Source organism: Puma concolor, chromosome A3, assembly GCF_028749965.1.
Source record: "Puma concolor isolate L17-30 chromosome A3, mPumCon1.1.hap2, whole genome shotgun sequence".
NCBI classification, from domain to species: Eukaryota; Metazoa; Chordata; class Mammalia; order Carnivora; family Felidae; genus Puma; species Puma concolor.
Window position 1 is genome coordinate 73,447,220 of NC_141669.1, and position 12,666 is coordinate 73,459,885.

At 39.2% G+C, this 12,666-nt stretch overlaps 1 protein-coding gene across 2 annotated transcripts in view; it reads right to left on the reverse strand.

Annotated features, from left to right (window-relative positions):
* The window catches only part of PPP1R21 (protein phosphatase 1 regulatory subunit 21), a 65,714-nt gene that overhangs the window by 28,168 nt on the left and 24,880 nt on the right, over positions 1-12,666 (reverse strand). The window contains exons 10-13 of one of the 2 annotated variants that reach the window (XM_025931907.2): positions 10,272-10,373; positions 10,095-10,183; positions 7,366-7,502; positions 1,949-2,041 (exon numbers count right to left, since the gene is read on the reverse strand). In XM_025931907.2, the coding sequence (XP_025787692.1) occupies positions 1,949-2,041; positions 7,366-7,502; positions 10,095-10,183; positions 10,272-10,373 (421 nt within the window). The remainder of the gene's footprint in view (positions 1-1,948; positions 2,042-7,365; positions 7,503-10,094; positions 10,184-10,271; positions 10,374-12,666) is intronic. The other variant, XM_086701144.1, reaches the window with a different exon arrangement.

The window sequence follows — 12,666 nt, forward strand, 5'->3', positions numbered from 1 at the left end:
TTCCATGAGAGATACCCACCAGTCTTACAACTTAAGTAAAAAGACAGATTTAAACTGTAAACCTAGTAACAGGACCCCATAATCTTGCCAACCACCCTTCATGTTTCCCAATATTCTCTCTCTACGTTATGTTTTCAAGGACAGAAACAAGTGGAGGAACTAAGGGGGTTCAGGGTGGGGGGTGCCTCTGATCCTCCCATAAGTTCCATTAGCTCATGTCCCAAATAACAAACAGTAACATTCTTAGATTTGGACCACTTGGTGTCTTAATCTTATGTAATGTTTGAATAAAAGCATCTGAATAGGGGTGTCTGGCTGGCTCAGTTGATGGAGCATCTGAGTCTTGATCTCAGGGTTGTAGGTTGGAGCCCCATGCTGGGTCCAGAGATTACTTAAAAAAAAAAATCTTAAAAAAAAGAAAGCATCTGTATAAAACTCTGTATATTATAGATTAATTAAAATAGAAATATAAATAAAATCGAGATTTTTTTTTTAACGTAAAGGAAGCTTTAAGACCCCTCTTATTGGATAGCTACCCTCCACTGCTCTCACCCATTCTTTATAGGAATGCTGGAGAAACTGCTAGCAAGAACAAATAATAATATCAGCATAGCAAAATTTAGAAACTAAAACCAAAAACTGGAGCAACAGCTACCTATGGTTTCAATGGCCTAGCTCTGGGTTAACTAAAGTCCTGGAAGAGAGGACCATAGCTAGGTTTTAACTTCCCAAACCAAAAGCTGCACAGGAAAAAGGCAACATGCCCTTAGGTCCTCTACAGAGCAGACTAGTTCTGCTGGGTTTGGGCTGACTCTTGTCATCTGCCACCAAGACTGTCTATTCAAGCTGTGATTCCTACAGCCACGGCTAGCCCTAGAAGTACAGTGATTTTTTAAATTCCTTATAATTGGAGACGATCCACAGAAAGGTATATTCTCCATACTGAATGGTAAGACAGTGCTAGCTAATACTGCTGACACTAAGACTGAATGATTCCCAGTGCTGGAGGTTACATGCGAACCTACAAGAGAGCCTGAATACACCCATCTTGTACATGCTTTCCAACAGCCTTAAGGTTTTAAAATTATTTTCTGTGAAACTAGTAACTGGTCCCTAATTGTTACCTAAGTACCACAATGAATAATCTAGGCTATTATTAATCTGGGCTATTTCCAATAATTGCTTCTGCCCTTTCCTCCTTCTCCTACCCCAACTCTCTTCAAAAGGAAAAGAAGAAAAAAACCTAGAAGCCATGCAGACCCAGATTGAAAAGTCGACTCAGGATCACAGTTAGCTAAGAAGCATATGAAATGTCCTTCAGCCGACTATATTCTTTGTACACAGCAATTAAAAACTAATCAAAGCTTAAAACCAGACCTCCACTCCTTAAGTCTCCCCTGAAGAAAACAGGCCTTAAAATGGGTGCTTTATTTCATTTTATTTTTTTGAGAGAGAGAGAGTGGGTGCAAGTGAGTGACGGGCAGAGACAGAGAGGGAGAGAGAGAGGAGGGAATTAAAATGGGCACTTTAAACTTAAAAATGCACAGGATGGTGGAAAGTGAGTACATTCTTTCTTGGAACTTTAAACGCTGGATTCCTCAACTCCTTCATGCTTGGGCTCTAACAAGTGCAAAGTATTTTGCTAAATGCCTCTGAATAGCATGTCTGGCTTGATAAAATTCACACACCTGCCTTAAATCAGTGCAATGTATTTTTGGCCAAAGTACTGTGCACAAGGGTTTCTCTTCAGCACTGTGTTTACCTTCTGAAATGAAGCAGATGGAAAAAACAGAAGGCAGTGAGCTGCGCACTTCAACATAAGCCAAATGCTACTAAGCCTTTTTCTGGGGTCTATTAGCCTTGGTGGTATTGGTTTAATCTCATTTGGGCAGATCTGAGAAAATGAGATGAAGGTTTTCAGCTTATTTATGTTCTTTCCAAACCTCACCTTTCATGACATCATGAAATCCATGCAGAGCAGCACCAACATTTGTTAAGACAGAACTATAGTTCGTCCGAAGGAGTCCATCTGGCTCTGTACCTAGGAAACCAAAATCACAAGCCTAAGCATTTTCCCAGAAGACTTCACCTAAAAACCTGAGAGCTCACCTGCCTCCTCTACTCTTGGGAAGAGAGAAAATAAAGATGGCTTGTGATATGTTGGAAATAATGGCTCCTGAAGTCTTTGCAAACACATTCAGATAGAAGAGTGATAAATATACATCCAACTCATCTGCATTACCCATATCCACAAATATTTTTAATGGTTAAGAACCAAAATTACATTGTTAAGTAGGATTACATATTTTATGATTCTTCTTGCAATAAAAGTTGAATTTTCACCTTGTAACTTCAGGACACATTTCTCAATTTCTCCTTTCCCTATACATGATTATTAGTTGAACATCACTAAAAACACCATTATTCAAATATCAGAGCTCCACTTCTGGCATGACAGCATGAGCAGTTCCACAGGCCCTCTGAGCTCACAGCATGGAGCCTGCTTGGGATTCTCCCTACCTCTCTCTCTGCCCCTTCCGTGCGCACAGGTGCAGATGCTCTCATGCGTGTGCTCTCTCTCTCTCTCTCTCTCTCTCTCTCTCTCTCTCACACACACACACACACACACAATAAACTTAAAAGAAAAAAAAAGCCCAAATTTAACTGGATCATCTGTGAAGCAATTTATGCCCCAAAGGCATTGTTGAAAACAAGACAGCAGCCAGTCAGCAATCAGTGGAGTTTATCCTCCACGTGATTAAGAAACAAAACAGGAGGGGCGCCTGGGTGGCTCAGTGGGCTAAGCATCAGACTCCTGATATGGGCTCAGTTCATGATCTCGCGGTCCCTGTGCTGGAGCCCCACATCGCACTCCATGCCAATAGTGCACAGTCTGCTTAGGATTCTCTCTCTCACCTTCTCTCTGCTCCTCCCCCACTAGTGCTCGCACGCGCTCTCTTTCTCTCTCTCTCTCAAAATAAACTTTTAAAAAAAGAAGGAACAGGGGCACCTGGGTGGCTCAGTCGGTTGGGCATCCGGCTTTGGCTCAGGTCATGATCTGGCAGTTTGTGAGCTCAAGCCCCATGTTGGGCTCTGTGTGGACAGCTCAAAGCTTGGAGCCTGCTTAGGATTCTGCACCTCCCTCTCTCTCTGCTCCTCCTCCTCTCTCTCTCTCTCTAAATTAAACATTAAAGAAAAATTAAAAAAAAAAAAAAAAAAAAAAGGAACAAGACTGGGAAAGGGCCCTGACAAAACCACTGTTACCCAGGGCGACTGTGGGCCTGCCCATGGCTAAACCCCCTGAGAAACAACAAGTAATCAGGGTGATTACTCTGAAAAACTACAAAATAAAATTAAAGAAGGTCTGTCTAGATGCAAAAATACAGTAGGGGCGCCTGGGTGGCGCAGTCGGTTGAGCGTCCGACTTCAGCCAGGTCACGATCTCACGGTCCGTGAGTTCGAGCCCCGCGTCAGGCTCTGAGCTGATGGCTCAGAGCCTGGAGCCTGTTTCCAATTCTGTGTCTCCCTCTCTCTCTGCCCCTCCCCCGTTCATGCTCTGTCTCTCTCTGTCCCATAAATAAATAAAAACGTTGAAAAAAAAAATTAAAAAAAAAAATACAGCATGTTCATGAACCAGAAAACTTAACATCATTAAGATGGCAATACTCCCTGTGTGAGTTTCCCAGGGCTGCCGTAACAAAGTGCTACAAAGGGAGTGGTTTAAAACCACAGAAAACAGAGCTCTTACAGTTCTGGAAGCCAGAAGTCTGAAATCAAAGCTGTGCTAACAGGGCCACACTTCCTTTGAAAGCTCCAGAGAATAGTTCCTTGCCTCTCCCAGCTTCTGTTGGCCCACATGTTCCTTGGCTTATGGCAGGATTAACTCCAATCCCTGCCTTGGTCTTCATATGGCCTCCCTGAGTCTCTCCTGTGTCTCTATATGTCTCCAAATCTCTCCTTATAAGGATGGTAGTCACTGGACTGACAGGGCTCTCCCTAAACTAGTAAGACCTCATCTTACCTTGATTACATCTGCAGAGATCCTATTTCCAAATAAAGTTGTATACACAGATACCAGAGTAGAATTTCACGTACTTTGGGGAGACAATTCAACCCACAAAACTCCCCAGACTGATCTACAGATTCAGTGCAATCCCTGTCAGAATCCCAGCTGACTTCTTTGTAGAAACTGACAAGATGATTCTAAAATTTACATGAAATTACAAGGGAACAAGAATAGTCAAACAGACGTGCCTGGGTGGCTCAGTCGCTCCTCCAGCTCTTTGGTTTCGGCTCAGGTCATGATCCCATGGTTTGTGGGTTCAAAACCTGTGTTGGGCTCCACGTTGACAGTGCAGAGCCTGCTTGGGATTCTCTCCCTCTCTCTCCCTCTGCTCCTCCTTCACTCTCACTCACATTCTCTCTTTCTCTCTCCCTCCCTCTCTCTCAAAATAAATCAATAAACATAAAAAAAAGAAAGAATACTCAAATAATCTTGACAAAGAACAAACTAGGAGGACTCTCACTTCCTGATCTCAAAACTTACCCAAAAGCAACAGTCATCAAGACAGTATAGTATTGGCATAGGACTGACACATATATAGATTAATGGAATAAACCTGAGAGTCTAGAATTAAATCCATAAACCTAGGATCAACTGATTCTTAACAAGTGTGCCAAGGTCATTCAATAGGGAAAAAAGTCTTTTCAATAAATGGCGCTGAGACAACTAGATATACACCTCACACCAGATAAAAAAATTAACTCAAAATGGATCAAGGACCTAAACATGAAAGCTAAAACTATAAAATTCTTAGAAGAAAACATAGGGGTCTTTATGACTTCATATTTGACCATGGATTCTTAGACACCAAAAGCACAAACAATAAAATAAAAATAAATTGATTTCATATAAATTAAAAAACTTTTGTGCTTCAATGGACACCATAAAAAAGTGAAAAGAAAGCCCACAAAATGGAACAAAATATTGCCAATCATATATCCAAAAAGGAATTTGTATCTAGAGTATATAAAGAACACTTACAGGGGTACCTGGGTGGCTCCATCAATTACGCATCTGACTTTGGCTCAGGTCATGATCTCTTGGCTTATGGATTTGAGCACCACATCGGACTCTAAGCTGACAGCTCAGCCTGGAGCCTGCTTCAGATTCTATGTCTCCCTCTCTCTCTACCCCTCCCATATTCACGTTCTGTCTCTCTTTCTTTCAAAACTTAATGAACATTAAAAAAAAATTTTAAAAACAGGGCTCCTGGGTGGCTCAGTCAGTTAAGCGTCCAACTTCAGCTCAGGTCATGATCTCGCAGTTCATGAGTTCAAGCCCCGTGCTGACAGTTTAGAGCCTGGAGCCTGCTTCAGATTCTGTGTCTTCTTCTCTGCCTCTCCCCAGCTCATGCTTGCTCTCTCTCTAGCTCTCTCTCTCTCTCAAAAAAAAAATAATTAAAAAAAATTTTTTTATAAAAAAAATAAAAATAAAATAACACTTACAACTCAATAATAAAAAGACAACCTAATTGAAAAATGGAGAAAAGATCTGAATAAATTTATTTCCAAAGAAGACACACAAATGGCCAATAAGGACATGAAAAGATGCTTGACCTCATTAGACATCAGGGAAATACAAATCAAAAGAGCAATGAGACACCACCTCAGAAAGTTGAATAATAACACTAGGATGGCTAAAATCAAAAAGCCAGATAATAACAAGTATTGGTGAGGATGTGGAAAAATCAGAACCCTGCTGGTAGGAAGCCACCTTGCAAAACAGTATGGCAGTTCTTCCAACAGTTAAGTATAGTCGTTACCATATGACCTAGCAATTCCACTCCTAGGTATATACCCAACAGAAATGAAAGCTAGTCCACTCAAACACTGTTCACAAGTATCTATAGTATCACTATTCATAACAGCCAAAAGGTGGAAAACAATAGAAAGCATCAACTGATAGGTAAATAAAATGTGGTATATCTCTACAATGGGAGGGTACTCTGTAATAAAAAGGAATGGATTATTGATACATGCTTCCTGTTGGGTGAATCTTGAGAACATTATGCTGAGTGAAAAAAAAAGCAGTCACAAAAAAACATGTTATATGATTCTGTTTATACAAAGTGTTCAGAATAGGCAAACTTACGAGCAGAAAGTACGTTAGTAGTTGCTTAAAGCCAAGGAGGGGTGGAACAGGGGAAAAAGAAGGTGATAGCTAAAGTATACAGGGTTTCTGCTTGAAGTGATGGAAGTATTTTAAAATTAACTTTGATATATGATGGTGCATATATTTGTGAATATACTAAAAACCACTGAATGTTATACTTTAAATGGGTAAACTGGGGGCGCCTGGGTGGCGCAGTCGGTTAAGCGTCCGACTTCAGCCAGGTCACGATCTCGCGGTCTGTGAGTTCGAGCCCCGCGTCAGGCTCTGGGCTGATGGCTCAGAGCCTGGAGCCTGTTTCCGATTCTGTGCCTCCCTCTCTCTCTGCCCCTCCCCCGTTCATGCTCTGTCTCTCTCTGTCCCAAAAATAAATAAACGTTGAAAAAAAAAAAAAATTTAAATGGGTAAACTGTATGGTATGTAAATTATATCACATTAAAGCTGTTACAAAAAAAACAAATCACAGTTCCAGAAAAATCATGTCATTCTTAAAACATCGCTTAAACTGAGATCCATTCAATTACCTGAAAATATTCTCCTCAAATTAGACGAAAGGGAAACAAATGATATTTTTACTTCTAAACCTCCCCCCCGCTCCTATTCTACTTGTTGGGAAGTTGCTACAAATTCTTATGCTTTGCCCCTCTGCATTTAAAAAAGAGGATTGTGAGGGGTGCCTGGGTGGCTCAGGCAGTTGGGTGTCCGACTTCGGCTCAGGTCATGATCTCATAGTTCATGGGTTTGAGCCCCGCGTTAGGCTCTGTACTGACAGCTCAGAGTCTGGAGCCTGTTTTGGATTCTGTGTCTCCCTCTCTCTCTGCCCCTCCCCTGCCCGTGCTGTCTCTCAGTCTCTCAAAAATAAATAAACATTAAAAAAAAAATTTTTTTTTTTAAAAAGAAGATGGTGAGAAAGGAAATTAATATTTAATGCATGTCTTCAATGCTTGATTCTGTACATTCTTAATTTAACTTAAAAATCATTTTACCTCCATTTTTAAATGGGAAGACAGGTACAGAGAGATAAAGCAAGTTGCCCAAGACCATAAACGTGTAAGGGGCTGGGGGACTTGAGTTCAAGTTTTTCTGACTCTAGATCCTGCATTCTTCCTGCTCAAACAAACTAAACATCTCCTCCTCCAGCTTCTTGTACTCTCAGTTCTTCAGGTTGAACCATGAGCAACAAACAAACATACTTGGCAAGGCGAGAAGACCGACGTAAGTCTGCAGCTTCTCAAACACAGCTGTCATTTTTCTCATGTCCTGAGACAGCTCTAGATTCCTGGCTCTCAACGCAGATGTGCAAAGAGAAGATTCACATTCTTCTTCTAAACTAGGAATGAGCAGATTTTTCAAAAGTGAGCATCCTAACGATTTTCAAATAGCTACAATAAATCCTCTCAATTCTCAAACAACTAGATCCAAAGAGAAAACTTTACAAAAAAGAAAAAAAAATTTATTTCATTTATAAGGTTCCGTTTTTTAAACCGTAATACACATACCTGTTGGCTGCAAATGTCAAAGGAGTAACAGAGGACTAAATGGGAAATAAAAAAAAAAAGGCAGGTGTCCATTGTCTTTCCATTCTGAGAACAGCACAAAATTATTTCTCTTAAAAATATTTTGAGGACAAAAATATTTTGAGGAGGGGTGCCTGGCTGGCTCAGGTGATAGAGCATGTGATTCTTGATCTTGGGGTCATGAGTTCAAGCCCCACACCGGGCACAGAGCTGAAAGGAAAAGGAAAAGGAAAAGGAAAAGGAAAAGGAAAAGGAAAAGGAAAAGGAAAAGGAAAAGGAAAAGGAAAAGGAAAAGGAAAAGGAAAAGGAAAAGGAAAAGGAAAAGGAAAAGGAAGGGAAAGGAAGGGAAAGGAAGGAAAAAGAAAAGAGAAGAAAAGAAAGAAAAGAAAAGAGAAGAAAAAGAATACAAAAATATTTTGAGGAGAAAAATATCTCATAGACTGACTTCCTAAAGAGAACTGAACAGGAACCAGCAGACAGTCAATCATTAAGAAACCTTTATAGTATATGTATTTGTAAGGTTAAAAAAACAGGTGGATTCTTAACAGTACTTTTTAAAAATGTGCAGGTAATCCCTCCCCTGTTCGTGCTCTGTCTCTGTCTCTCAAAAATAAATAAACGTTAAAAAAATTTAAAAAATAAAATGTGCAGGTAATCAAGCAAAATGCTTTTTATACAAAGCTAGAAGAGTTATTATCACAGGAAAAATAATCATATCTCCCTCCTCGACCTTGACATGTCTCTTTTTCTACTTTATAGCAGACAGCTTCATTTAATATTAAGCCCGTTTACAACTAAAAAACATGCCATCTTGTCAATTAAAGTGGTTTTAAAACCAATGATGAAAAGTTGCCTAAAAACATAAATATATGATGGGGTAGGGAACAACATTCCAAAAATAGGAATCTAAGATCAAGAAAGGTCTTATCCAATGTTTCTAAAAACTCAATAGTGAAAAAATTAATTAAGGTAAAATAAAAATGCCTAAGTGTTTCAAGTAGTAAATACCACTTTTGCAGTGGTTCTCAGATTCCTCTTAAACATAAGCCAGATCAATAAGGTATATTCAATTTAGTGTTAAACTTCTAGAATCAATTTTCAAAAAACTTTAACTATACTGAACCATAAGATGTAAGAATCTGAATGAAATGTAATTCATAATTATTAAAGTCCTAACTCCTTGATTCCTAAAATTCTATCATACCAACAAATCATAAAATTTGGTTACTGAAATAACTTTTAATTAAGAATTAAATAACATTTAATTAGGAAATAAAATGGCTTTTAACACATATTAAATGTTTCAAATAATGAAAGTATACATTTTTAAAAAGGTAGGGGCGCCTGGGTGGCGCAGTCGGTTAAGCGTCCGACTTCAGCCAGGTCACGATCTCGCAGTCCGTGAGTTCGAGCCCCGCGTCAAGCTCCTGACTGTTTCCGATTCTGTGTCTCCCTCTCTCTGCCCCTCCCCCGTTCATGCTCTGTCTCTCTCTGTCCCAAAAATATAAATAAACGTTGAAAAAAAAAAAAATTTAAAAAAAAAAAATAAATAAATAAAAATAAAAAGGTAAAACCTACTACTTTAGTTTTATAAGGATTTATGAACCATAATTACTTGTATATTTTCAAAATCTCTAAGTGAGTTACTTACATATGAGTTATCTACATATTTTCTAAAGTTTATTCTACAATATATTATAACACATCTGTGTTCTTGTTTCTCTTGTGTTCCAGTTGTATTCTTTTTTTTTAAGGCTAAATCTTAGGATGAAAAGATTTAGATGGAGGTCTTGTTAGTTTTAGACCAAAAATATCAAAATGTACAAGCAATATCAAATTTCCAGTTATGGAGATTATTTTCGCTTTCCCTTCCAGAAATACTTAACAAAGAATACTTAAGGTTACATAATGACATCTTCTACGAGGGGTGGAGCACATACACAAAATTTTTAGTTTGTAACTTATAAACATCACCAATAATAAAAACAAGAAAATACCACCTTGAAGAAACCTAATGATTACAGGTCCAATCGTAGAAGCTAACTATTATAACCCCCATCTAAATGGGGGTTTTGTTTACAGCAAAAAGATAAAACTGAAATTATTTCAATAAATGTGTGATTCACAATCACTGAAAACATGGATTCATACTGTTATGTGATTATAGCAGTAATCACAGTACAGAACTACTCAAAAAAACCCTAACAGATGCACAACAAATTTTCTTAAATATAAGTTTATGCTGCTCAAGCCATATTTTCCTTTTTTGTAAAAGTCCAAATTGGCTATGATGCAGAAAGATCAGGCAGATCACAAGAGATACCTGTCTCTATTTTATTAATTCCAGCACAGGTCAGGTGACACCCCACAATTCCCCAAATTCCTTGCCCTCAAGGATTAAGTACCTTTTTAACTGATAAGGAAGAATCTTCCTAAGAAAACATATGTAAGAGGTTAAGTGCTCTGAAAAAGTTTTCAATTTCACAGTAGTCTCCTGGAAGAGAAAAATAATTTCATGGTTAATAGTGTTATTTGACAAAGAGAGCCTCCATTTCCAGAAGTGAAACACAGAAGAAAATTACCAGGACAGTCACAGTATCCTCAGTAATACTTTCAAATAAATGAAGCATTCCTTCCTCAAGAGGGCGGACGTAGGACGCATTTTCATGAAGGTATTGTGAGAACTAAATACAGAAGGGAAAGAATTGGGAGTTACATCACTGGAAAATAACAAATACCAACAGATTTGTAAATGGACTCAACTGAGTTGCAATAAACTTTTTTGGGAAATTTTTCTGGGAAATTTGGCTTTTACAAAACAGATATGCTCCCCTCTAATAGTTCCAAATACAATCCCCAAGTCCCCATCTCATTCCAAAAGGAGGAACTTGAAAGGGGGCCCGGGAGACATAATTAACAACCAGGCATGGGTGGAAATGGGGAGGGGACACTGCATCACAACCAGCACCACAGGCCTTCCCCAAACACCTGCTTCTCTACAGGGGTCTCCGTTAAAAAAAAGAAAAGAAAATCAAAACTGTATGAAAGGTTTTTAGGTTATGTATCTCATTCTTTAAAAAATTTTTTAATGTTTATTTTGAGAGAGAGAGAGAGAGAGAGAGAGAGAGCACGTACAAGGGGGGGGCAGAGAGAGAGAGGGAGACACGGAATTCGAAGCAGGCTCCAGGCTCTGAGCTGTCAGCACAGAGCCCAATGTGGGGCTCTAACTCACAAAGCAGTGAGATCATGACCTGAGCCAAAGTCGGACGCTTAACCAACTGAGCCACCTAGGTGCCCCTGTACCTTTTTTAAAAAACAAGTCTATTAAGGACAGATTTTTTTTTTTTTAATTTTTTTTTCAACGTTTATTTATTTTTGGGACAGAGAGAGACAGAGCATGAACAGGGGAGGGGCAGAGAGAGAGAGGGAGACACAGAATCGGAAACAGGCTCCAGGCTCTGAGCCATCAGCCCAGAGCCCGACGCGGGGCTCGAACTCACGGACCGCGAGATCGTGACCTGGCTGAAGTCGGACGCTTAACCGACTGCGCCACCCAGGCGCCCCTATTAAGGACAGATTTTTATTTGTACTGTGGACAATGTTCAGAGTTAACAAAGTCCAGAAATACAATTCTCACCAACATGAGGATATAAAAACTTTCATTACCATCACTGATGTTTAGTATTTAAGAACAATTCAGTATGAAGAATCAACTCAGAAAAACATCCTACAGGCATTTAGACAACTTAAAAGCAAAAAGGTTAATTTTCACCTACAAAACATCTCAATTACTGTATAATGAGTATTGTATAATGGCTCAAATGTTGATTTCTAAGTATAGAAATGTAAGATCTCACTATGCAGAAATGTGATTCAACTGGCCCCCCCTAAACTATAGATACATGGCTCTGGGCATCTCAGTCTTTCTGGACTTCAATCTTTAGACCTGTGAAGCTGAACATTAGGCTTATACATCTAAATGTCTACTTTATGATTCTATGAACAAGTCTAAACACTCTGGTCATCTTTTAACAAGTGGTTTCTGAATCCCCTTCAATAATACAGACTTATTAGGGAAACCACATAGAACCTTTCACAGGCCAAAACACCAAAAGTAAGATATTGAGAAATACATGAATTCTTCAAAGTTAATGAAGTGCTTCAGGAAGTTAAGACTAACAAATGTGACTCTCCCTGTGTGGGCTTAATACGGCAACAAGCTAAAATAAAATTCCAATAACGCACAAAGAACCAGTAATGAGTAAAATATATTTTTTGATATTATAGAAGTGTAAAAGAAAATATAACCACATTAAAATGCTGCAGTACTATTTCCCTACCCAAGTCATCTGAAAGCTTTTTCCCACAGTGAAACTGAAGAGCATATTTCAAAGACCCAAAGTTTAATTCTTTATGAACTTCAGTAGATATACGGCGTCAGATCAAAACTGATGAAAATCAAGCATCTCCTGAGGGCTTCCTATGTGTAAGACATAATGATAACAAGAACTAACCGTTAGTGAGTGCATACTACGTCCCAGGCACTATTCTTAGTACTCTGCACGTATTATCCACTTAATCCTCAAACATATATACCTATGAGGTATGTACTCTATCCTCAGTTTTAAAGATCAGGAAAATGAAGCACATAGAGGTTAAATAAATTGCCCAAGAGGACACAGAAAGTGGCAGAACTGGGCTGGGACCCCAGTAGTCTGGCTTCAGAATCCAGGCTTTTGCTACGCTAATAGGTAGTTACAGGATCCATGGACATAAACACTATTCAATCCCTGGAAACACTGCATGGTACAGAAAGAAAAACAAGCCAGGAAGAAGAATCAGCCAAGTAGGAAGAGGGGCAGATTCATTTCAGAATACCACATTATGGGGGCACTTAAGAGCACACATCTACAGCAAAATCCCTCAATTTCCTCCCTGTGGGAGCCAGCCTTCAAGCTAGCCCCACTGATCCGGGCC